The 27,575-nt window shown below is 37.8% G+C and overlaps 1 protein-coding gene across 8 annotated transcripts in view; it reads left to right on the plus strand.

The window, feature by feature from the left end:
- Positions 1–16,106: 16,106 nt before the first annotated feature.
- Positions 16,107–27,575, plus strand: part of IBTK (inhibitor of Bruton tyrosine kinase) — a 129,757-nt gene continuing 118,288 nt past the window's right edge. For 7 of the 8 annotated variants that reach the window (XM_058566713.1, XM_058566709.1, XM_058566711.1 and 4 more), the window contains exons 1-2: positions 16,107–16,271; positions 25,477–26,173. In XM_058566713.1, coding sequence (XP_058422696.1) covers positions 25,853–26,173 — 321 coding nt within the window. In that variant the 5' untranslated portion in view covers positions 16,107–16,271; positions 25,477–25,852. The remainder of the gene's footprint in view (positions 16,272–25,476; positions 26,174–27,575) is intronic. The other variant, XM_058566714.1, reaches the window with a different exon arrangement.

Genomic DNA, 27,575 nt, shown 5'->3' on the forward strand with positions numbered 1-27,575 from the left:
TTGAGGAAGTTTAAAACACTGCCTTCCAAACTGGAAATTATTGCATTGGGACCCAGAAACAGTTGGCATCCTTGCATAAAAGACACTTGGTACCAATTATTTATGCACTAAATGGGTCTAGAATCCCAGATTAAATTACCCACAGTTTTGATTCAATTAGCTTTTGATTCAGTGCCTATGTCTTTAACGATAAAGTTATTCCAGGAAAAGTTGAGCCCTGAAAAAGTTTTACCTAGCTAAGAGTCCCCTGAAGGGAGGATGTGAGTCACACAGTACTCACATTGGCAAATAAAACCACAGTGCGTGTCTGCTCCCTGTGGATTTTAATTTGCAGCAACACTAAACTGCAAGTAATGGGCCTTTGGTTAAATAGTTGAAGGTAAAGTTCAAATCAGAATTGAAGAGTTGTCTTGAAAAAGGTGAGGTAAATGTCATAGGCCAAATGGTCTGAGAAGCCTTACATACATGCCTCCCCTCTCACATCTAGCCTAGTTTTGTCTCCCACCACAGATATCTTTATAGGAATCTTTTCATTTTAACTAGTTCTTTTAACTCAGGTTACACCTTGCACTTACAACCCCAGGGGAAAGGAACAGTGAATGTGACTAGGAGAAAATTTTAAGCTGTCAAAGAATGAATTTCCCAATCAATACCTCCCCTTTGGGTACACTTTCATCTCCAAATATAGGGCTCATTGCTTTTCTCCCTCTTCATTTATTCATTAATTTATTCTTTCATTTTTATATTATTTTACCTATTCATTCATGTTAAATTATTTATTCCTTCAATAAACAAATACCCTTTGAGAACCTATGGTGTTTCTTAATGGAGATGCTATTGGCATTTTGGGGGAGATAATTCTTTGTGCAGTACTGTCCAAAATATTGGAAAATATTGTAAATTATTTATTACCTCTGGGTCCCATCCACAAAGCAGTTCTCAACCCCTGAGCAACCTAACTCCACTTTCCACTTCCATTTCCAAACATCAGAGGAGAAGAACCGGAGTATGACCACTGCCAGAGGATGTCAGGATGAATAAGATGGTTGTGGACCTCAAGAAGTTGGTAGCCTCATAGAGAAAACAGATAAGTAAATACAGTACAGTGTCACGCATGCTGTGAGAGAAATAAACATAAACTAATGGCTCCCAGAGATATTCAAGAAGGCTTCTCAGTGGACAAAATGCTTGAGCCAAATCTTTAAGAACAAGTAAAAATTGTTAGATGAAAAAGATTTTTTAGGCATTGGAAGAGGTCCAAAGGTCATGCCAGAGTTCAGAAAAATGCTTTGGACGAGTTTCAAGCAAATTCATTAAGGGTGGTACATGGAATTAAAATTGGAGAAGTAGTGACTAATAAGACAGGAGGTGTGATTGTAAGGAGGGTGTCACAGGCCAGGCTAAAATGTTTAAACTTTATTCTTACGAATAGGGAGGCATGGAAGTGACATGATCAGATCTGAGCTTCAGAAAGATCACTCTGGAAAGGACCCTGGGATGTAGATTAGAGGAAATAAGGCTGGGGATAGGAAAAACCATTTTTGAGGATGTTGAAGTAATTCAGAAGAGAAATGAAGGATACTTCAATGGATACAGTAAGAACTGCCAACACCCTCCAGCCAAAGACCACCAGAAACACGCCTTTAGTTGAACAAGTTGGTGTTATTACTCATTGTAAGGGCCATGAGGAACTGAGGGGTGTTTCCATATGAGAGTGTTACGAAGCACCTATTTATTGAATTTGAGCGTTAGTTGGGTAATTTTGGGGAGAGATAGGGAAACAAGGATTTACTCACGATGAAAAAGTGACGGCAATTCTATAATTGGGTACCTCAATAAATCTTATATATAGGGAGGACAGACTTGGAGGATTGGTAAAGAAGTAGTAATCATTCATATTAACTGAGAGAGGGTCAGGATTGATATTTTGTGGTTTGCAGTGACCTTGTTTTTGTCTCACTTTATCATGGTTTACATTGTGTGTAGACTTCAAGTACTTGGCTGTGAGAGAAGATAAACAAGGTAATAATTAAGTGGTATTGCTTTGAGTGAGTTTTGTTCATTTTTGTGAAAAGAAATATTTCACCAAGTTAATAAACTGAGGAAAAGCCCTTAGTAGAGAGTGAAATATGAGAGGGGAGAATAATTAACGTAATAAGAAGCCTGCAGACATTGGAGATCACAAATTTTCATTTGTGCATTACACATGGTTGTTTGATTTCTTCTATTAACACCTCTCAGCCAAGATAAAGTAGAGAACATGTGTTAGTTATTTCTATAGTATCTTATTTCCTTCTTTCCAATAGCTACTAATTTCCATTTGGGATCCATGTGATTCCAGAGAAATTGATTTCATTTCCAGCTCCAATATGGGAACACAAAACTGAATTTAAGCTTATCAGTTTATCCAGTTTACCTGCTCAGAGTGATTGGTTCAATGGACACATGACCTAGGACTTTTACCGAGTATACTGGAACATGTTTGCTTTTCCCTACCAGATATGAATAAAGGATTATTTTGAAATTTTAAAACCATAAGGTTTCTAAGAGGGAAAAATAGGTCACATACCAGGACTGGGAACAAGAATGGCATCAGAATTCTCAGTAGCACTGCTGAAAAGCAGAAGGCAATGGAGCAATGCCTGGCCTGAGCATGCAGCCACCCCTGAGGAAGGCAGAGGGAAAAGACAAAAAGAAACGTGGTCTTCTTCACATCATTTGAGCTGCAAGATCAAGTCTCATTTGAAGTCAGTTTTAACATTTGGACTTTTCAGTCCTAATACCCTTTATTATTTAAGCAAAAGTATGCTAATCTTTCTGTTGCTTATAATCTTGTCTCTAGCCTAACCAAGGTAAGGAGTGAAGACGGCTGACTTGTAGGTTGATCCAGGGTTATGACTGAGGTGGGCATGCATAACAAGAAGGTCAAAGGAATTAAATGTCTTGGCAAAAGAATGATTAAAATGATGGTGATGGATGAAAGGACCTGGTCTACGTCCAGTAAAATTTTCTTTTTCTCTATCTTATCTTCTTAACACCAAAGTCTGTATTTTCCATGCTGACTGTTATCTAATTTAATTAAAATCAAATAAAAAATTATTTATAAGCATTGCACTGTGCTAAATTTTGTGAGAATACAAAAAGTCTAGGTTCCTGTTTCTCATACTTGTACTATATAGTTAGGGAGCTAACATACACACACACCATTCATCCATTCACTTATCAAACTCTTAAAAGTAAGACAAGGCAAAATACGAGGAAGAGCTCTAGCGAATTTTACAGATGGCAAGTGCAATGGGACTTGAGAGGAAGTAGAAGGCACTCTGTGCTATTCAGCTAATGTGGGGTCATTAGAAGAAATTCCCCAGGGCTCTCCTTTCTCCCATTTAATCTGTGAGCAGCAGAGAAGGCAGCAGACTTACTCCCTATTTCTGATGTGAGCAATGAGGGATCTTTTTACTTAGCTCTGTGACCCTGAGCAAGACAATTAACCCCTTTGAGCATCATCTTTTTCATTTTAAACTTTTTGATAATAATTTAAGTCCCTATTTCTTTCTCAGGATTGTTGTAGAGATGCAAAATCATAATGGGAAACGAAGGATGTTAAAGTACATTCCAAACTGGAAACCACCAAAGAGAAGTAGGCAATGATAATGATAATATATGGTGGCCCTTGGTGGACCCAGAGCTACCCCAACTTCCCTGTTTTTTTGTTTTTTGTCAAAAATCTAAATATCTAATGGTGGAAATTTTAGAAGCTGTAGAAGGAAGAATGACAAAGCTGTGAAGAAGAAATTGTTACACAAGTCATAGCATATGTACCTCTGATAATCCTCTCTATAATCTCCATTTTTGGGCAGGCCCATTGGGCAATTATGTAAAATTTTAGAAAGTGCTTATTCAGCTACATTTTACCCACAAACATAAAACCGGGATCAAGAGACAGATGTACTTGAAGACTGGCCTTTTCTGTTTTGGACTGAAGAAAAATTTCATTCAAATTGTTCATGTGGTTCTGCTCTTGCAAACTTTGTAAATTAATTTCTTCATATTTAAACCTAAGTAAATTAGGTATAAAGTCCCAACACCAGCAAGGATTCAAACCCACATACACATTTAATACAAAGCAGTAATAAGAGTAATAGAGGAAATATTGACTGTAGGGTCCTTAAAGATCCTGCCCTGGCTCTCTTCCTCCTCCTTCTTTTACTTAAGCCAAGCTAATTTCTGTAAGTCTTATTCCTTTTTTCTGAACTACGTTTCATTCTTTTCTCTTACTTTCTTCTCTGGTCCTTTGCCTGTCGTCTTGTTCACTCCTGATCTTCTTACAACATAGGGTAATTGTAAAGCTCTCTTCCACATCCCCCTTTCAGAGCCCTTATTTAAGCTGTACTGAAAAGCAGGAGGGTTTCCAGACACAGTCTTCCTTCAATCTAAGAACCAGTATGGACCACCCTTAGGGGGTTTCGGGAGAGCAGTGTTGCATATCATTAGTGAGGTAGAGAAGAAAAATCCATGTTCTGGGCTCAGAAGTACACACAAGACTTCTGGTTTCTTAGGGATTTCAAAATAATAAAAAACCTCAGAAAGTGAGGGCCATCTGTAATTGCAAGGCAGCATCAGCCCCAGTTCTCTCTGCTCCTAGAGGTAACTAAGCGGCTATAATCAGGCTCATAACAAAGAAATTCTTGAGGAGTATTGCATATGTGTTTATTACTTTCTAGCCTGATATCAATTTCTCAGTGGCTTCAGAGTGTAGAGATATATTTTAGCTTTACTTATCACTCCTTAAAATCCCTCAGAAAATTAAGGTACACAATTGAAACGATCAGAATAAATATCAGCCAGCATTCAAAGCTGCAAACAGAGCCCACATTGCCTAGTGTAAGCAGAAAAGAAAGACTGTATTAAGATGTTGGCCACGTTACCAATCTCCGAGAGGGCTTTATAATCAGGTTTACAGGCTTCGTGGCCTGTAGTAACCAGGCTACTGGGCTTTCTAGTGAAGACCCTACCCCTCTCACTTCTGGACAGAACAGAAGCTTGCACTTTCGCATTGTCAACACTGGATATGGGACTCAGCTGCTAGGACCTTCACCCTAGCTACCTTTGAAATCTGTATGCCTTTTTTTAAACTTTATTTCCATTTCTTTACTTTTTAGAAAAATTTTTTATTTCACAATAATTATAGATTCTCAGGAAGTTACAAAAATAGTTCAGAGAGGTCCCTTTTACCCTTCACCTAGTTTTCCTTAATAGTTACATTTTACATAACTATAGCACAAAATCAAAACAAGGAAATTGACATTGGCACAATCCATAGACCTTATTAAGATTTCACCACTTTTACATGAACTCATTTGTGTGTGTATGTGTGTGTACAGGTCTATGCGAATGTATAGATTATGTAACCAGCACCACAATCAAGATACAAAAACTGGTCCAGCACCACTAAGATCTCCTTTGTGCTACTCTTTTATAGTTACACCACTTCCTCCTGTCCCTAATTCCTAGCAATCATTAATCTATCTCCATCTCTATACTTTCGTCATTTCACGAATGTTATATAAATGGAATCCTAGATGACCTTTTGAGATTGGCTTTTTTCACTCAGCATATTGTCCTTCAGATCCATCCAAGTTATTGTGTGTATCAATAGTTAGTTCCTTTTCATTGTTGAGTAGTATTCCAAGGTATGGATATACCACAGCTTGTTTAACTATTCACCCACTGAAGGACATTCTGTTGTTTCTAGTTTTGGGCTATTACAAATAAAGTTGCTATGAATATTCATGTGCAGGTTCTCTGGTCAACTTTTTTTGCTGAGGAAGATTGGCCCTGAACTAACATCTGCTGCCAATCTTCCTCTTTTTTTTTTTTTTTTGGTGAGGAAGATTAGCCCTGAGCTAACATCTGATGCCAATCCTCCTCTTTTCGCTGAGGAAGATTGGCCCTGGGCTAACTCCGTGCCCATATTCCTCTACTTTATATGGGACGCCGCCACAGCATGGCTTGACAAGTGGTGAGTCGGTGCGCACCCAGGATCTGAACCTGCAAACCCCGGGCCACCAAAGCACAGCATGTGCACTTAACCACTACGCCACTGGGTTGGCCCCTCAATTTTCTCCTTTTTGCTTGAAGATTTGCCCGAGCTAACATCTGTGCCAATCTTCCTCTATTTTAAATGTGGGTCGCCGCCACAGCATGGCTGCTGACAAGTGGTGTAGGTCCGCGGGAACTGAACCCAGGCTCCCGAAGCAGAGCGCACTGAGCTTAACCACTAGGCCATGGGGCCAGCCCCTGGTCAACTTTTAAACCAATGTCTTCCTCAGGTGGGTCTGCTTAACAGAGCCCAGGCCAGAGTTTGTGCCCAAGCCTCCTAACAGATCTCCTTTTATCATCATTAGCTCCTACAGGTCATTTTCAGTACAATTTCTAACATATACAAAGTAGACAGAAGTGTAAAATGAACACCCATGTCCATCACTGAGCTTCAATAATTATCATCATTCTGTCATTTTTTTTAATCCATACCTCCACCTACATTCCCTACCAACATTTGATTTTTTTGAAACAAATTTCAGCGAGACAATATAATTTTATCTGTGGATATTTCAATATGTATCTCCAAAAATTAAGAACTTTTTAAAAACACATAATTAAAATGCCATTATCCCAACGTCATTCTTTGCATTCCTCCAGAAGCTTATGCTGAAACAAAGACTTGAATGCAAATAGTCTATTTGAGAGGGAAGACACCCATAGGGAAGTCAAAGGAGTGAGACAGAAAAGGGAAGGTTGTAACTTAGACATTGGCAGAAGGCTGCTTTGGCAAGCATTAACTCCTCAGCACTTGCAGACAGCCACATGAGTAGGCAAGGATTTCTGCAGGCAGAGAAAGCCCTTAGGCAAAGAAATTCAGGTGCTGACAGCTGAAGTCTGGGTAGCATGCACTGAAGTGGTAAAGCTGAGGGACTATGGGCCTGGGAACTGACAGCATCTCCTACACAGGCCTAAAAACAATTAATGAGTAACCAGTCAGTATTCAAATTTCTCCTAGTGTCTGATAATTTTTTTTATTTTTACAATTTGTGTCCAATCATGATCCAAATAAAGTTCATATCTTGTAATTGATTTATATGTTTTTTTAAGTCTCTCTTTCCTCCAACATTTTATTTTGAAAATTTTAAACATACAACACATTTGGAAGAATTTTACTATGAACAACTATATATCCACCAAGATTACACCATTAACATTTTGAATATACTTGCTTTATCACATATCTACCATCTATTCACCTATCCAAATTATATTTTTGATGTATTTCATAGTAAATTGTAGGTATCAATCTACACTTACTTTAGCATAAAAATCATTGCTAAAGTTTATATTTTTTTACTTTATTTTTCTTTTGAGGTAATTTACATACAACAAAGTGCACAAATTTTGAGTGCACATTTGTTGAGTTTTGATAATGTATACACCTATGTAACCCATGTCCCTGTCAAGATACAAAATATTTCTACCACCTCAGAAAGTTTCCTCATACCCTTTCCCAATCAATCCCTATCCCCAACTCCTCAGAGGCAACCCACTGCTCTGATTTTTCAACCTAATGTTGTGCACAGTGTTCTCTTATTTTTCCTTCTAACGTCTGTAGGATCTGTAGTGATGACTACTCTTTCATTCCTGATATTGGTAATTGAAGTTGCTGTTGAGAGACAATTACCCATAAGTCTCTTCACATTTCTGCACATCTTGTGACAGAGGCACCGACAGCCTTTGTTCTCAACTATTTTCTCAAGGATGTTGGTACAGCAAATAGCCTTGGTAAATACAAAGTTGGCTTCCTCCAGAGCAGAGGACAGGTTTGTTTATCGTCTAGTGTAATAAAGATAATTCCTACCTCAGGGTTATAAGTCAGGCAAGTTTGCTTGCAGACTACTGCAAGCAGTAGTAGGATGCCAACCTACTACATTTGCAACATTTATCTTGCCACTCTTTGTCAGGTCTTAAGGGACTGTTGGGCCCAAAAGAAGTGATGTGAACATAAAGCTCACGCTGCTTGCTGTGCCATGAGTAATAAAGTTCTGTCTCTGACCCAGGAATCTCATTTAGTCTGCCAGCATCCAAGAAACTAGCAGGCTAACTTGTTAGCTTTGCAAGTAGGGTATAATCTAAACTCTTGAAATTCTTGACAGTGCTCAATTTTTATTTTTTTCTTGACAACTAACTCAATCAATTAGAGTTTATCAATTTTGTTGCTCTTTTCGAAGAACAATATTCAGCTTTGCCAATTTTCTTTATTGTTTGCCTATATTTGATTTAATTGATTTTTGCTCTTATCTTTATTATTTTCTTCTTTCTTCCCACTTTGAATTTACTTTGCTTTTCTTTTTCTAGCTTCTTAATGTGGAACCTTAGGTCACTGATTTTAGATCTCTCTTCTTTCCTAACACAAGTATTTAAAGCTATAAATTTCTGTATATAAGCACTGCTTTAGCTGCATCATACAAATGTTGATATGCTGTATTTTTATTTTCATTCAGTATGAAATACCATCTAACTTCCTTTGTGATTCCAATCCTTTTAAATTTATTAAGACTTGTTTTAAGACCCAGTATGTGGCCTATCTTGCCAAATGGACCATGTGCACTTGAAAAGAATATGTATTCTGCAGTCATTGGACCACAGTCATTGGGGACCTATACACATTAGTGAGGTTGTATTAGTCAGTGTTCTCTAGAGAAACAACCAGTAGAACAGAATATATATATATATGTATTTATAATGTTATATATATATTATATATAATTTATTTATTTATATATATTTATCTATTTATTATAAGGAATTGGTTCATGTGATTACTGAGGCTGATAAATCACAACATCTGAAATCAGCAAGCTGGAGACCCAGGAGAGCCAATGGTGTAGTTCCAGGTTCAGTCCCTGTCTGAAGGCCTCAGAGGGAAAGCAGATAGTGTAAGTTCAGACTGAAAGGAGGTAGCCTGAGACTCAGGAAGAGCTGATATTTCAGTTCAAGTCCAAAGGCAGGAAAAAAACAGATATCCCAGCTCTAAGGCAGTCAGGCAGGAGGAGTTCTCTCTTACTCAGCCTTTTCTTTCTACTCAGGCCTTCAAAGGATTAAATGAGGCCCATCCACATTAGAGATAACAATCTGCTTTACTCAGTCTACTGATCCAAATGTTAATCTCATCCAGAAACACCCTCACAAACATACCCAGAATAATCTTGACCAAATGTTTGGGCACCCAGTGGTTTTAACCATCACAGAAGTCAATGTGGTTGACAGTATTGTTCAAATCATTTATGGATTTCCTAATTTTTTTGTTTAATTGTTCTAACTATTGCTGAGAGATAGGTGTTAAAATCTCCTGCTATGATTATAAAACTGTCTATTTCTTCTTTTAGTTCTGTCAATTTTTGCTTCATATGTTTTGAAGCTCTGTTGTCAGGTACATAATATTCATGATTAGGCACATACACATTATTTCTTCCTGATAAATTGATCCTTATCACTATTAAATATCCCTCTTCACCTTTGGTAATACTTTTTGTCTCAAAGTCTATTTTTCTGTTATTATAATAGCCACTCCTGCTTTATTACGTTTATGGTATATCTTTTTTCATCCATTTCCCTTCAATCTGCCTCTTTATATTTAAAGTGAGTCTATTTTAGACAACATATACTTGGGTCTTTTTTTTTAAATTCATTTTGACAATCTCTGCCTTTCAGTTGGAGTGTTTATTACTTAATCATTTAATGTAGTTATTATAGGGTTGGATTTATTTCTATCATTTTATTATTTTCTATTATTTGATTTTTGTTACACTGTTTCTGGTTTCTTGCCTTTTTTGGATTATGTGAATTTTTTTATAATTCCATTTTAATTTATGTATGGCTCTTTAGCTATCCTTCTTTGCATTAATTTTTTTTTTTGCCGAGGAAGATTCGCCCAGAGCTAACATCTGTCGCCAATTTTCCTCTTTTTGCTTGAGGTAGATTCACCCTGAGCTAACATCTGTGCCAATCTTCCTCTATTTTTTATGTGGGTTGCCGCCACAACATGCCCACCAACAATTGGTGTAGGTCCATGCCCAGGAACCAAGCCTGGGCCGCCAAAGTGGAGCATGCCAAACTTAACCACTAGACCATGGGCTGGCCCTAATTTTCTTTCTTTCTTTTTTTTTTTTTTACCAGCTGCTTTAGGGATCACAACATGCATCATTAACTTTCCACGGTCTACCTGAGTTAGTACTGTACCAACTCACATAAAATATAGAAACCTTGGCTTTGTACCACCTCCACCCTGTCCTTTAGGCTATAGTTGTCATTTGTATTATGTCTACATACATTATAAACTCACAGGCAATATCATAGTCTTTGCTTTGAAGTCATATGTATTTAAAGGCATTGCTAGGAAAATATAAACTTTTATATGCAGTGATTCTCATTATTTACAGTAGTTACATTCTATAAAGTTGCCACAAACACCAAATTAGTGAATACTGAACCATCACTCCTGGGGGAAATACAGGGTTAGATTCCTGGGAGCCTCTGGTCACAATATTTTTGTCAACTGATCCATACATAACCCTGTTTTATGTATGTTTCTGTTTAAAGACACCTTGTTTAATGTATATTGTTGATTCATTAACATTGAACTGATGGCCAATAGCACTATAAGTGATGCTTGAACGAAGCTTACCTAACACACATATCTTCTCCATAAAGCATATTATAGCCTTCTCGGATGTAGGAACACTAGACAGCACTTCAGCGCTACATTTGGGGGCCATTTTAAAGAGTGAAATCATCAACAAAAAAAAGCACAAAAATACAAAAAACATGGCAATAGATAGACCATGAAAAGACACCTGTTTACATTATGAGAGCTGAAACAAGAAGGCAAGCATTGCCTTGTTTCTACTCAGCTGGGAACGTGCTGGGAATATGTGCACTGGGTGACTCAGATTTTTTGCTGTTCTGCATATGTCCTTGAACGACTGTGAAAGCACTCTGAACACTGACTTTGGGATTACCAATAAATTTTAGCGAGTAGGTGAATTCACAAATACGGAATCTGTGAATAATGAGGACTGACTGTATTTCCTTGAATGGTTTCCATTTCTCATGTTCTTCCTTCTTGAAATTTTGAGTTTCCACCTGGCAGCATTCCCTTCAGGCTGAAGAACTTTCTTTAGCATTTCTTGTGGGGCGGTTCTGATGGCGACTACTTCTCTTAGTTTTCATTTCTCTGAAAATATCTTCATTTGCCTTTATTACTGAGGGACATTTTCTGGGTTGACAGTTTCTTTCTTCCACTCTGTAAAGATAGTGACTTACCGTCATCATCATAGCTTCTGATGTGACATCCATGGTGATTCAAATCATTCTTCCTTTTATGTAATATTCCATTTTTCTCTGAATGCTTTTATATTTCCCTTTATCTTTGGTTTTTAGCAATTTGACTATGATGTTTTTAGGCATAGTTATCTTTGTACTTATCCTGCCTGGGGTTTGCTGAGCTTCCTTGGATCTATAAATTTATGTCTCTCAGGATGTTGGCTTTCCTCAAATCTTTGTTGATTCTTGGTTTTGTGATCATCTGTGTACTTGAGATTCTTTTTTAAAATTGTTTATGCAAGAGGCTGTGTCTGTTGTTCACTCTCCGTGGGTGTGTGTGTGGGGGGGAATAGGACCTGTGGCCCCTGCCTGAATACGTGCCTTTCTTTAGGGCTATAAGGAAAGGGTGGGGCATGCTGTGAATAGGAAGAGCTAGTAGCTAGTGTTCTGAGTATAGAAGTTCCTGATTATTCCAGGTTTCACCAGCCACATGGACACTATCCTATCTATTAAACTGAAAGTCCTATATTCCACCTAGAGACAGATACCCCTATTGCTGTCACAGGATGAGGGGCTGAAGAAGCTATAACTGGCTCACCTGCTCCTGTTGTGATACTCCAATTAATTACTTTGTGATTTAGTCTGGACTCCTTGCTGTTCCTGGTGGCCACCTCTAGATGTGAAACACTTTGGCGCTGCTACTACCTTCCACAGCAGCCCTGTTTTCTTGTTATTTGGGACTGTCACTCCTTTCTTCTGTCCAATGCAGCCTCCTATCCATCTTTCAGGGAATCCTCATAAGTTCCTGACCATCAATAGCTAAATTTCTTGTTTTTCAATGCATTTATAAATTTAATTATTTTAATTAAAATAATTATGTCTTTTCTGCCAGGTCTAGGGATTTGTGGCATTAAGTGAAGGCTGCAGTATGTGTCCAGGCTGCCATTTTAAATCAAACTTGCTTTTCTTCTTCTTCTTCACTTTTTTTTTTTAAGAAAGCAGTGGTGACAACAGCCTGGTTTAATTATGTAGTTAGGTAAAGAAGGAACACAAGCAATTCTAAGTAAGATGGTCTGAGAAAGGAACACTACAAATTCTCAGTCGTAAACTGGAGAGTTTGGGAAGTTCAGATTGTTCTGATTATAAAAGAATGCTAAGCTTGCAAAATTCATAGGTTTGATTTCTTACAAGTTTTCCTTGTTTCACGTAGGGTTTGAATTTGTCTTGAATATCTCTAGTATTTGCCTTGAATTTTTAGATTTGTTGGTGACCTCTGCTTTCCAGCTTATCCAGTTCTAAAGTTATATTCAAACACCGCCATCCTGTGGGTCATTCCTTGTGTCTCCCCATCCCACCCCTCAAACTCTCTCATGCAAATATACCCATCCAGAAGAGTTCAGGTATGTCAACTTTTATTAAGTGCTAACAGCTGTACTAAAAGCTTTACATATATCATCTCACTTAAACTTCGTTAAGGACTTGATGAAGGAAGTACTATTAATTCCATGTTAGAGATGAGGAAACTGAGGCCTAGAGGGTTTTTATAGTTTGTCTGAGGTCTCACAGCTAGTAATAATAGGAGTAAATTTTTATATCCTCGCAGTTTGTCTTCAGAGCCCTTGCTTTAACTGCATCCACATGCAAAACTAATACATCTAAAAACAACACAGTGTGACACAATAATATAAATAAGTTACAGAAGTAGTAGAGAAGAAGGGATAACTGTTAGGAAAGGGCATCATGGAAGGCTTCACAGATTTGTGAGAAGGTGGCATCCTCTAAGTGAGGATTTGAAGGATAATCCCTATGTGGGAAGAATGCAGCTGGGACCATATCTCCCGGATCTAATAGTATAGAAACACCATATAGTTGTTTATTGTTTGTTTGCCCTGCACCCTGCCTTCTTTTGGGGAACTACTCATCACTCGGCTTCTACCATATGACTCTAATAGAGGTTATCAATCATGATACCTTTGACTCCTCACCTAATCTGAGCCAATATGAATACATCAGGGCCCCCGGAATTTTTGTGCTGGAGGCAAGAGGGCTCAGTGCTACCTTCTCTAACAGCAAAGCTGAGGTGTATATCAGAATGCTGCTTCTAGTCACATGTTCTCACATGGAAGACAGTTTGGAGTAGAAGAAAATAAGGCCAAACAATAAGGTCCAGTCATCTCTAGGCCAGGTGCATTGCTGACCTTCCTGTAGTAATAACCATTCTTGCCTCATCAGGTTTAGGTTTTGATCCACTGCAACCATACAAGTTCTGATAATCTCTCTTTTGTCACCAGCTGAAGTAGGAGCAGCACTGGCATTCTTTATACAACTTGAATGACAGCACAATACATTTTTATTGTGAAGGATAGCACTATTAATTCATTTAGGAAGAATGGCATTTAGGGAGTTTATTGCAAATAGCGTGGCTTAAAAACCTTTCTGCAGTGCTCTCTTCTGGCTTCATATCAAACTCCATTCCTGATGTCTAGACTATTCTCCTACTTCTCATCTAAATCACGGCAATCTTCTAAAGTCATCTCCACATTTATATCTTCTTTAAGTCTACTTGAGAAATTCCAGTCAATTATTTTCCTAAACTTTGATTTTTTTAAAGCAATCAAGTAACTTTTAACTATTGCAAAGGAAAAAAAACGACAAAATTCAAAATGATAGAAATTAAGACTCACCCATAATCCCACCACACAGAGATAATCATTGTTATTGGTATATTTCTATCTCTTCTTTCTTCTCTGGGTAAACACAAACAAAATTTTTTAAAAAACCAAACAAAATGGCTAATTTTGATCTCTTCCTCTCCTAACCACACCTAAAACGTATTTTTCATTTAATTGTATTTCATTTGTACTATTTCCTAATCATTTCAATATTCTGTCCTGCAAATAACCAGTATCTTTGACGCCACCTAATTTTCTAGGGAAATGGGGAACAATTCCACATCTCTTGTGCTGGAATGTTCTTTCTTTCCTGCTTATCTAGTTATCTCCTACCATTCTTCTGATCTTAGTTCAAGTGTCACTACTTTGGGAAGTTAGACTAAATTTATCATAGTATTATTTGCAGTACTTGTAAAAGTTATAATCTATTCTTATGTTTGAGATTTTCTGGGTCTATATGTGTTTTTCTTTACTACTGGATCCCCAGTGCTTACCACAAGTGCCTGGCGCTTGGCAATTGTTAAAACGAATGAATGACTGCTTGGAATAATTCTGCTGCTTAGAAAACACTTCTTTATTTATAAAAAGTAATATCTACTATTTATGAAGTGTTACTGTGTGCTAGGCACTCTGCTAAGCGCTATATATCTCTATCTATATAATTACATTTTCACAATCCTAAAATGCATTATTGCTCCTATTTTACAAATGAGGAAACTGAGGCTTCAGAAAGGCTAAATAACTCGCCCAGAGAGAGAGAAAAGATTTGAACTTAGGTCAATGCACTTATTTATATTATTAGCTTCACTTGCCATTCCTGGCTTCTTTGTTCCTGAGTGTAAAAGTCATCATACACAGCTTATTTTCAAAATCACTCAGTTTTTACATTACAGACTGGCTTTTGTTACGTCAAAGTAGGAAGCAGAGCACCTAGAACAAGGGGCGAGGAGACAGAACACTGTGTTGTGAAGGGCAGCAGGAAAGGTAGTTCTCCCTTTCTCCTTCACTGACCAGCTGCGTGGCTCTGGGATTCCACAAGGAAGGCTACAAAAAAAGAGTGAAGCTGAACCGGCCGCCCTTAAGAAAACATCTAGTCCAACTCCTTCATTTTATAGCTGAGCGAGACCAAGTGGCTTGTATAACTGACAACGTGGCAGAGCTGTACAGCCAACTCCTGACCGCTCCTGTTGTTTGTTCTGAGTCACACTACCTCTCCTTGAACAAACATTAACTGAGCGCCTGCTGTATTAGGCATTCGTCGGCAGCATGTTTCCCATTCGGTATTCTAGTATCGATTATTGGCCACTTTCTTTCCTCCCTAATTTTTTTTCACCCGACTACTTTTTTAAACGGCCCTTGGACGCAGAGTTAAAGGGGAAAAAGCGTAGTGCAAGGCTGGCATCAGGCACTGAGTGGCGTGACCTGGTGAGTGGCGGTGAGCGGGACGGCAGCTGGTCCCCTAGTAGCGATCTAAGAAGGCAGTGACACCTTCCGACCAAGGGAGGGACTCCCCGATAACCTGGGTGTAGGAGCGGGCCACGTAGGAGTGAGGCCGCGTCTCCGCGAGACAACGCCTGTGGCTTTCCAGTGACCCCACTGGTAGGGCGACGGGAGGAAACTCTTTTATGCTAGAAGCCCAAGCATTTGGCTTCTGCTGCGTGGGGACCGGCTGCCCAAGGCAGCGGGCCAGATCTCCAGGGCTCCGTCTCTGCACCCGGGTTTCTCCTGAATTCCGAGTCTCCTGCTGCCAGGAGAGCTACGTTTTACCTGGGCGACGGCTGAGCCCGAAAGGGACATTTCCACCACCGCTGTTGGCCTAGAGTCCCCGGGCGCTGCCTTTCCCCGCCCCCGGCTTGCGCAGGCTCCCCCAAGGCCGGCAGGGTCGTGCTCCCTTGGGACGCCAGGGAAAGGCCACAGCTTAGGCGCTGTCACGCGAGGCCTTCTGGGCAGACACCAGCCAATCGTCATGAGGCATACACGAGCCCCAGCCAATCCACGCCCGTCTTATTCCTGGGTCCCGCCCGTGCCGGTCCTCTCTCCCTGCCCCCTTCCCGGTGCCTGTAGTCGCGGCTGTCGCTGCAGCCGCCTCCAGAGCCGACCCAGGTCTGGGGACTGGCCCCTCCTGGCGCCGCTCGGTTTCTCCTGTTGCTTTCACTAAGGATGAGTCCCTGCGCGGCTGTGTGCCCACCCCGCGGAGACTACTGGCGCACTTTCATCTAGCGACTGGTGAGGGACGGCTCGGCGCGGGCGGACCGTGCGGAGCGGGCTGAGGCGACAGCGTCCCTTCAGCCGGGGCCGACAGCACAGTAGTCACTTTCTGGAGGGTGCGGGTGACCGCGGACGCCGGTGGCGCGGGTGGACCGTGGGGAGGGGCCAGCGGCGCCGAGGCTGTGGGGCTTCGCGCGAGGCGGCGCGGGCCGGCCGAACGGCCCGGCTCCCCGCGGCCGCCCTCCCGCCGCCTCCCTCAGCTGATGAATGGTCTGTTGAGGCGGCGCGCTACGTTGCGGTCCTGCCTGACACGCCCTCCAGCGAGGTGGCATGGCTAGTGTCGGAGACTTGTCGGCTGTTACTTCCCTTCGAGCCTTGAATTTGAAGCCATTTCTCGAGGCGTTATCCCCTTCGTGGGGTCCCATAGGTTTGGTCCACTCCGGGAATACTAACTGCAAAGTTTAGTGTGAATTGACTATTGTGTGCAAAGGGACCGGTTCCTTTTAGGAGGGATGGGGGAGACAGAGAGGATAGAGGCCTTTTGTTCGTGTATCATGTTATCAGGTTCTGAGAAAGTTTTAGTTTAGCAGCGAAATAGGTAAGCCAGGACATCCTTGACTCCTGTTTAACAAGGTAGTTAAAACTTCAAGTGTGTTAGCCAGACAAGATATTTTTCATGAAGTAGCATCTTTTTTTCTCTTTTCTTGAAATAGGGCATTTGAAAATCAAAGCAATCATTCAGTATCAGAAATACTGAAAGGATGTGACTTTTATGAGTGGTTGTGTTTCTACGCCCATGATGTGCCAATTCACATCCTTGCATAGCCCCTTCTTGATCTTTTCACTCCTTTTACTGTTTTGAATTCCTTGATTTTCTTTTTTTTTTTTTTTTGTGAGGAAGATTAGCGCTGAGCTAATATCCATTGCCAATCCTCCTCTTTTTGCTGAGGAAGAATGGCCCTGGGCTAACGTCTGTGCCCATCTTCCTCTACTTCATATGTGGGTCGCTGCCACAGCATGGCTTGATGAGCAGTGGGTAGGTCTGCACCCCGGATCTGGGCCTGTGAACCCCCGGGGCCACCAAAGCTGAGCACGTGAACTTAACCACTATGCCACCAGGCTGGTGCCCTGAATTCCTTGATTTTTACTGGTTTTAGGGACTGATACTAGGGTAGATGAGAGCAGAAAGAGCTGTTTTCTAAAAAGAATTTATTGCAGACATTTGCAGAAACTTTAGTCAATGCGGAGTTTGCTTCAAGAAATTTTTAAAAATGGCTGTTTCGTTATTTAAAAAAATTTTTAATAACTTGTACTGAGGGCTTTCAGTATACTAAATTCTATGTAAGGAATTTATTACATTTTTAACCCTCATTATGCTTCAGGACCATAAATTTCAATAGACCATGAATGAGTGAATGTACCTATTAAATAAAGGAGCTCAGTATTACTTGGTTAATTACCATAAATGATATCAAAGTTAGTTTACTATCATTAATAGGGCAGTAATTCTTTGCCCCATCTAGAGATGTGCTTGCCCCTTAAAATTTGGGAGTTTTTTCTATTGTGAAACAGGGTATGGCACTGATGAAGTATTGAATTGAAGTTTCTCTCTCTTGTACCAAGAGAATATTTGAGGAAACATTGGAATAACATACAATATTAATAAAGCTAAATCATTAGTTTCCTAAAGTAGCAAGTGCTTGTGTTTTAAAATTGTGTGAACTATTTTCAAGGCTTACAGAAGGAATTTTAAATTTTTAAAATTCTTTTGTTATGAGTTGCTAATTTGTAGCTTTGTAAGTTATTTGAATTTTATATAGATACAAGTTTATAGGGAAGATATTTTGGTTTTAGGGAGCACTTAACAAAATAATCCTGTTTACTGAATACATATTATATTTTGTGAGAAATATAAAGAAATATGGCATTCTCCCCTCTCTCCTCCCTTAAAGAGCTTAAAATCTTTATGTGTGGACAAGATACACACTTAACAAAGCAGGTTATTATCATTTTGCAGATGAAGTTGAGGATTAGGGAGATTAAGTTACTTGACCAAGGTTTTAGATAGTAGGAACCCAATTCTTATCACTACAAATAAGGGTACTTTTTTTTTCTCCTAGTGTATTCTACTTCTCATGAAGATTTCCTAACTGCATTTTGAGGGAGCAGTTTGGGGGTAGAGTAGAATAGGTAGAATCTAGAGTACACTTTTCTATCTGTGTGATTTTGAATGGGTTCAACTTGCACATCAATTTCCTCATTTAAAATGAAGGTAATCATATATACAGGGGCAACAATGAGGCTGAAAAGAGGATTAAATTAATTAATTTATGTAAAGCACTATACTTATCCATACAAAAGTTCAAAAGATGGTAGATATTATGTTCATAAGCCATGGCAAGTTGGCAGCCTTGTAAAGTTTTGGGTGAAAAAGCCTTACAAGCAGAAAGGACTTGAATATAGTTATGCCATTTTCTGATCTGTATACCAGTATGTCCCTTCCCCCCTTTTTCTTAACATTTGTTGGGTGCTTACATGAGAATGAATTGTCTCATTTATTTTTTAGAACTATTCAGGAGATAGATAGTTGTTATCTTCTTTTTACAAGTGAGAGAATTGAAGGTTAGGAAGTTGTGATGTGTCCAGGGTCATTTAGCTAGTTAGTGGTGTACCTGGGTTACTAGCTCAGGTGTTCTGAATTTAGAGTCTGAACTTGATATGCTACATGCTCGTCAGGCCTAGCTGGCATCCTCTTCCTGAGGTCATAAAGCTATTCTTAACACATGAACTATAGATACTGGTTCATTTTGGGCTTGGATATGTCAGAGAATAGCCTGATCAGATTTGTGTTTTAGGGAAGTAACTCTTAACCAAGGATAAGTAGAAGGATTGGAACCTTTGTTGAAGGCTCAGCCACTACTGGCAAACACCCTTGTGGTGGGCCAGTTTTCCAAATTGAACAACTGCCTGTAGCTAGCTATGCTCCTTCAACTCAATTTCCCATTATCACTTAATATATTCATCACATAAAATAAATTTTCACCTTTAATTTTTATTTGTTCTTTTAAGTTTGTTTTGTTTTTTCTGATTTTCAAAGTATTTACCCCTTACTCTTCTTCCCAGCTGCCCTATCTGTAATCAAGCCAAAAACCTAGGAGTTATCACCACGTTGTATCAATTCAAGATTCTAAATATGTCTCTGAATTGCCCACTTTCTTTATCCCTAAAGAAAGACGTGTAAGGCTGTCTGTAATCTGGTCCATCCTTGTGTATATATTAGGCTTTGTTCGTTTTGGTCTCCTGAATTACTTGGAATTTTCAGAATAGACTAAGATGATTCTAGTGCTTTTATATTTACGGTTCCCTCTGCCTCGAATGCCTACCCACCCTGAATTTGTCAGACAGACATATACTCATCTTAAGACTTGGTTTATACATCTCCTGTGGGAAATCTTCTCTGTGTCCCTCTTTCCATTCTCCATTCCTGTAAGTCACTTGTTTTATCTTTTCCGTAGGTTTATAGCCATGATATATTTTTATCAGTTGCTCAGATAAAATCAGTCAACTCTGCCAAATTGTGACCCTTTGATGGTATAGACTGTGTAATAGATAATAAGTTTTTTTCATTCAATATAGTTGTTAAACGAGCTATATTTTCACTTAAGTATTATCTGTTATCCATGAACCTGTACTTTATCATTTTATCCACAATATTTAAGTCCTATTTATTTTTGTATTCCCAGTGCCTTGTGACCTATTATGAATGCACTGGAGAGGCAGTGTAGTGTAGTAGAAATAGCTTGGATTTTGCTGTTAAACAGAAGTGTGTTTGAATTCTAACTCCTCTTTTATGGGTGGTATGATTTGGGTGGCTCACTTAACATTTCTGTGATGTAAAATATCCAGTATGTATTATGAGCTTAGTAAATATTTATTTGCTTTCTTTGCCTTCAGTAAGCGTTTGTTGAATGCATAAATAAGATTTGCACTAGACATTTGAAATATGGGCCTGAAATTTAGGAGAGATATAAGGGCAAGAGACAGATGTGGGGATTATGAGCATGTAGATTCAAGTTAAAAACATGCAAGAGATTAAAATTATCCAGGGAGAATATGAAGTAGTGAAGAAAAGAAGACTGAAGATAGACTGAGAGAAGCCTAACGTTTGAAGGTCAGGAGAAGGGATAATATCTTTGGAAGAAGTGGTAGGAGAGAGATACCACGCTTAAATGCTTTAGTAGCTCCCTAGTCTTTCAGTATCTCTTCTAGATTCCTTAGGAAAATGTGGTGTTAATGACTCAAAAGCAGGGAAGTCAAGTAAGATAAGAACTGAAAGTATCCAAAAGTATTTGGCAGTTTGGAGGTCATTGTTAACCTTAATGTGTGGAGTTTAATTGGAGAAGTATGTATGGAAACCAGGTAGCGGAGACTTTGAAGCTCAAACATGAATTTTGGGATTAAAATTTGTTACCTTTTTGTTCGCTGAAGAAATAATAGTGATAAAACCTACTATTTGTTGAATTCATATTTGGTGCCAGGCACCATGTTAAGCAGTTTCATTTTATCATTACAGTAACCCTGTGAGATTGGTGGGATTGTCTCCATTTTCAGATGAAGAAATGAGAGTTTGGGGAGAGAGTGTAATTTTTAGAGTTACATAACTGGTAACAGCTGCCATTGCTATATTTGAATCCAAATAAGTAGGACTCTAAGAAACGCTAGCTTTTAGTCACTTCAATATTTATGTTCTTGTGCTTCTGTCTCTATGTATTATAGTATGGTATCACTTTTACATTTAATATTCTTCTTTTTCTCTTTAAATGTTTCCATATAGTAACAAATTAGAGAATTCTCTTCTGTTGTACCTTAGTTCTTTCATGTAGAGTTTGAGTGATTCACCAATCAGTAGTTCCTTTCAGGTGTTATGAATACATTGAAAATACAAAGACGGCAAAATTTTAGAGCCTCAAAAGAATAAAATTCACTACATGTGACTATTTTGCCATATATCGTGTTTTCCGGTTTTACCATTTTAAACTACTTGAGGCTTTGGTACCTTTTTCTTTATGTCAGAAATATCTTTCACTACCAAACACTTTGTTTATTTTGGTTTAAAGCAGTACTTTAAGGTGGGGATGGTTTTTAGAAGAACTATATCAAATTATAAAATGTATAACTAGTAGAAACAGAACTGGAGCTAGAAAGGATTAGGAATCATCTAGTTCTGTGCTATCATTTCCAGATGGGGAAATCAGAATAGTTAAGAACTAGTTAGATTTAGGACTTCTGACTCTTAGTGTGTTTTGAAATGGAAGTAGAAAATGCAGATTTGGAGTGTTTCATATCTAGGTCTGGTACATAGAAGTTTCTCCTATACATATAGTAAACTGATGTATGTCCCTCTGAATAGTCTTCTTGTAACTGGTTTTATCAGTCATTCAAAGGATATATTTTTAAAGTGAAATGAAAAAATATTTTTGGGAATTTAAGTATTTTTAAAAAATTTATTCAATGTACTTAAACTAAAAAAAAAACAGAAAAAACCGGTTCACCTATTTCTCCCACCTCCCTGCCTTCCACCTCTGGCAACTACCAATCTGTATATATGATCTTGGTTTTTTTTTTTAGATTCCACATATAAGAGAGATCATACAGTATTTGTCTTTCTCTGTCTGACTCATTTCACATAGCATAATGCCCTCAAGGTCCATGCATGTCATCACAAATGGCAGGATTTCCTTCCTTTTTTATGGCTGAATAATATTTCATTGTATATGTACCACCATTTCTTCATCCATTCATCCATTGGTGCACACTTAGGTTGTTTCCATATCTTGGCTATTGTAAATAATGCTGCAACGAACATGGGGGTGCATGTCTCTTTTTGAGTTAGTGTTTTCGTTTTCCTTGGATAAATACCCAGAAGTGGAATTGCTGGATATGGTAGTTCTATTTTTAATCTTTTGAGGAACACTCATACTGTTTTCCATAGTGGCTGCACCAATTTACATTCCCACCAACAGTGCATAAGCATTCCCCTTTCTGCACATCTTGCCAACACTTGTTATTTCTTGTCTTTTCGGTAATAGCCATTCTAAAAGGTGTGAGGTGATATCTCATTGTGGTTTTAATTTGTATTTCCCTGATGATTAATGATGTAGAGCATCTTTGCATGCACCTGTTGTCCATCTGTAAGTCTTCTTTGGAAAAATGCCTATTCAGATCTTCTGCCCATTTTTTAATTGGATTTTTTTTTTTGCTATTGAGTTATATGAGTTCTTTATATATTTTGGATCTGAGCCCCTTATATCAGATATATGATTTGCAAATATTTTCTTCCATTCAGTAGGTTGCCTTTTTATTTTGTTGATGGTTTCTTTTGCTGTGCAGAGGCTTTTTAGTTTGATGTAATCCCACTTATTTTTGCTTTTGTTGCCTTTGCTTTTGGTGTCAGATTAAAAAAAATCATCGCCAACACCTCTGTCAAGGAGCTTACTGCCTGTGTTTTCTTCTAGGATTTTTATAGTTTTAGGTCTTATGTTCAAGTCTTTCATCCATTTTGAATTAATTTTTGTGTATGGTGTAAGGCAATGGTCCAGTTTCATTCTTTTGTGTGTAGCTGTCCAGTTTTCCTAGCACCCTTTATTGAAGAGACTGTCCTTTCCCCATTGTATGTTGTTGGCTCCTTTGTTGTAAATTAATTGACCATATATGTGTGGGTTTATTTCTGGGCTCTCTGTTCTGTTCCATTGATCTGTCTGTCTGTTTTTATGCCAATACCATACTGTTATAATTACTGTAGCTTTGTAGTATAGTTTGAAATCAGGAAGTGTGACGCCTCCAGTTTTGTTCTTCTTTCTCAAGATTCCTTTCGGGGTCTTTTGTAGTTCCATACAAATTTTAGTATTCTTTATTCTATTAAGTATCTGTGATAGTTTGATACCTGGGAGAAGGGAATTTATATAGAATTTCTACTATAAAAGCTTTAAAATCTAGACATTATGAATGGATTGACTACTCATTTAAAATCCAAAGGACAAAAATACTGAAAGAAGATAAATAATTAGGTGACGATAAATAAAAAGATGGTGGAGAAATGCTTGGTGTAAAGTAGTCTGCTCTAGATATAAGATTTCTAATATATTGGTGGGTAGTTTTCTAACAGAAAGTGAAGAAACTGAGGACTGGTAGTTTATCAAATAGTTGAAAAATGATATTTCATTTATCCAGATTTGAATGGGGCAAGGCAGACAAAGTAGCATATTGGCAAAAAGGAAGCTAGAAATTCATATATGATGGTTGAGTTTTCTATATTTTCCTACAGCCTCTCTAATCAATATGTTAGCATTTATTTATATTTTTTAGACGTTTATTTTTGAATAGGTATATATACACATGGTAAAGCATTCAAAAAGGGGTTCGTAGTAAAAAGTAAGTCTGCCTTCCATTCCTGTCTCCAACTATTGGTGCTCTTCCCCAGTGCAACCACTGTTAACCATTTTCTTGTGTATTGTTCTAGACATCTTTCATGCATATTCAAGCATACACATGTACATACATATATATTTTTCTCAAATGGTATTATAAATACATCTCATTTAAAAAATATTTTATAATCTTGCAGATTATTTCATATCAGAAAATATATAGCTGTTTTATTCTTTTTGATACATGAGTAATATTCTATTGCATGGACATACCATAATTACTTTTAACTATTTAGATTTTTTCCACTCTTTACTATGCCCATCAGTGATGTATTGAATGTTCTTGTACTTATGCCATTTCATACATAGATTTATTTTTACAGGATAAATTCCCAGAAGTAAAATTGGGTCAAAAAGAATGTGTATTTTACATTTTTATAAATACTACTAAATTGCTCTCCATAGAAGTTGTACTGATTTATACTCTCACCAGCAATGGAGTAGAGTTCCTATTTTCCCACAACCTTGTCAATATATAATAATATCAACCTTTTTGCCGTTCTGATAGATAAAAAATAGTATCTCATTGTAGTTTTAATTTGCATTTCTTTTGAGTGAAATGAGCCTCTTTTCTTTTTAAATAAAAAGTCCAGTTAAATTTTCTTTTTTTTTTTTGAGAAATGTAGTCATATTCTTTGACTTTTATTCTGTTGATCTTTTAACGATTTGTAGAGACTTTATTAAGGAAGATTTTTCTCTTTTTTTTTTTTTTTTTCCTTTTGGTGAGGAAGATTAGCCCCGAGCCAACCTCCATTGCCAATCCTCCTCTTTTTCCTGAGGAAGATTGGCCCTGGGCTAACATCCGTGCCCATCTTCCTCTACATTATATGTGGGATGTCTGCCACAGCATGGCCCGACAAGCGGCACGTAGGTCCATGCCCAGGATCCCATCCCCCGAACCCAACCACTATGCCGGCCCCAGATTTTTCTCCTTTTTTGTCTTTAAATTTTTTGTATGTGTAGGTTTTAAACTGATTGAATTTATTAATCTTTTATTTTATGTCTTTTGGATTTCAGATCATACTTAGAAAAGCCTTTTGTGCTTTGAGATTATAAAATAGAGTCTTCTATGTTTTCATTTAGTGCTTTCTTGGTGTCATTTTTTTGTTTGTCTTTGACCCATCTGGAATTTATATTGATGTAAGTTATAAAATAAGTATCTAAGGTTATTTTTTTCCAGACAGCTATCTAGTTGTTTTGATACCTGTTGTTTGATTATCATTTCCTCCTATGGTGAAGGACTTTCCAGGCAGAAAGAACAGTGTTAGCACAGTGCCTGGCTTTTAGTGAAAACTAAATGATGAGAGTGTTGGTTATTGTTGTTGTGGTGGTGGATGGTGGTCATGATGATGATGATATAGTTTTAAGGAGTAAAGGTTTGGGATGGGATTCCTATAAAGATGGTAGATTTAAGTGTATTTACAGCTTGTGGGGACATAGCTAGTAGAGTGTAAAAATACAGAGGGAGAAGGAATGAAGGTTCTGGAAGGAAAGAGGTGGACTCCAGAGTACAGGCACAGAGGTTAACCTTAAACATGAGGCTGGAAAAAGAGAGGTGAAGATAACTGATGTAGATACAGAAAACTGTAGATGTGAAGGTGAAAAGTTGATAGACTCATTTTTTTTTTCTGAGATAGGAACTTAAATATGGAGGTAGTTGCATTATAAAGTACTTGAGGAGAGTGAGAGATAATTTTGTGTTTTTTGTTTTCTCTTCCTTTCCCCTTCTTTTATAGGTCACCCTTGCAATTATGGATATTTAAAAGGATCAGACAGTGTGGAGGGGGAGTTCCCCTCCTCACTCCCCCTTGGTGCTTAACTCCAGGAATAATTAATAAACTGTGGAAAGTTTTTTTTTTAACATAAAGAACTTGTATTTGATATAAACTTTATAGAGCTATTTATAATTTTTTGATTTAAGTGCCAAAATAAATTGTACAAAGATATATAGTTTTATACTATTGCCATGAGGATTTAAATTATAATCCTAAACAGGCCATTTATTCTCTATAAATCTTTCTGACTAGCATCTTTGTGTCCTGGCTTTTTCATTTTTTAAAATTAGTCTTAACTGACTATTCTGAAGAAGTAAACAGTATAAAAACAATCAGGATGAATTCTTCCATCCCTGACTGCACATCCAAGTGTCAATCTCTGAAGCATGCATTGGATGTCCTTTCTGTGGTAACAAAGGGGAGTGAAAACCAAATTAAGGCCTTTCTCTCCAGTCATTGTTACAATGCTGCAACTATCAAGGATGCCTTTGGCAGAAATGCCCTCCACCTTGTTTCCTCTTGCGGAAAGAAAGGAGTGTTAGATTGGCTTATTGAGAAAGGAGTGGATCTCTTGGTGAAAGACAAGGAGTCAGGATGGACAGCTTTACACAGAAGCATTTTTTATGGACATATTGATTGTGTTTGGTCTCTATTGAAGGTAAGTGTCATTTGTTTATTTAAAACTATTTGGCCTGGCATATGTTTTTCTTAATCTTTTTCATACACCCCACTTGACTTTCCAAAAAAAGATTTCAGTTTGTTATTATCAGTTGTTTGATATCTTTTACTATTGTAACTTATTGTTAGAATTCACATCCCATATATCCTTTTTATTTAAACTTTTTATGATGTAAAATTTTAAACATATACCAAAGTTTACAATATATCGTGAACCATTGACCAATTTTGTGTTATGTGTGTCCCCACTGACTTTCTCCATCCCGTATTATTTTGAAGTAACTCCTAGACATTTTATCATTTAATCAGCACTATGTATCTTCAAGTATTTTTAAGAAATATGGTTTACTTTTATGTAACTATATTATTAGCTACTTTGAAAGGGCACTAGTTATTGAAATACATAACTTAGGGACTCTGTTTTTGAGTGGTATATTTATTTCTTGTTTGGCTAGGATAAAGTGTTTATAGTTCTAAAAAAATTTAATAATTAGAATCAGCTTAATTTATTTGAAATTTCCTGTCAAGTAGATTAAATCTAGGTTTGTTGTACTGTATAGCCAAATAATGAAGTGTTTTGAGATATACCCCAATGTCATTTCACTAATGATTACAAATTAAAAACTCACTATTAGAAGTCATGAGTTTTAAATTGAACAATATTCTTTTGTATAGGCATTTTGTCATGTTTGTGCAGGACCCAGAGAAGAACAAAATGGTCCTGTCTTCAAGGAACTTGTGGTCACATTAGGGAGCTTATCTTTGGTGTCTTCATCTATTTTTGACTTTTAAAAAATTATTTACATAGTGGTCTTTATATAGTAACATTTACTGATCAGAATAATTTTCAATATATATGAATGTAAAATATCCTTTTTTGGAACTAAGCTAGCTAGGTTTACTACTTAATGAGTCATCTTGGACAATTAAATCTTGAACCTTGGTTTCATCTATAAAAAGAGAATAAAAATAGTACCTTTTTTTTTCAGGGAGTTTCAGTGAAGCTTTTCTTAAGTTTGTTAATAGTACTGTTAGTTCATCTTAAATCTGAAAGCTTTGGGTATTGGTTTAATTCCCTTACTGTAATCTTTTTTATAGAGAAAGCTTGGTTAGCATGAGTTAAAGCATCTACCAGCTCTACTCCTACCCTTTCCCACCTCTAAAACCTTAGCTTTTTTCCAGTTTCTGCCAGAAAATGGGATGGCTAGCAATCCTATCAAGCTTGAGAGGTCCTTGGATTTTCTGCTATCCTAGGGATTTCCATTCAGGTGTCAGGATTTGGGGCTTCAGTTTGAAATAAGGTCTGGCCTGAATTTTGAACCTTCTCTTCTTTTGGGGTTTCATTTTGCTTTAGAAATCCTCAATCATTTTCACCACTTTGA

Source organism: Diceros bicornis, chromosome 23, assembly GCF_020826845.1.
Source record: "Diceros bicornis minor isolate mBicDic1 chromosome 23, mDicBic1.mat.cur, whole genome shotgun sequence".
In the NCBI taxonomy this organism is placed as follows: Eukaryota; Metazoa; Chordata; class Mammalia; order Perissodactyla; family Rhinocerotidae; genus Diceros; species Diceros bicornis.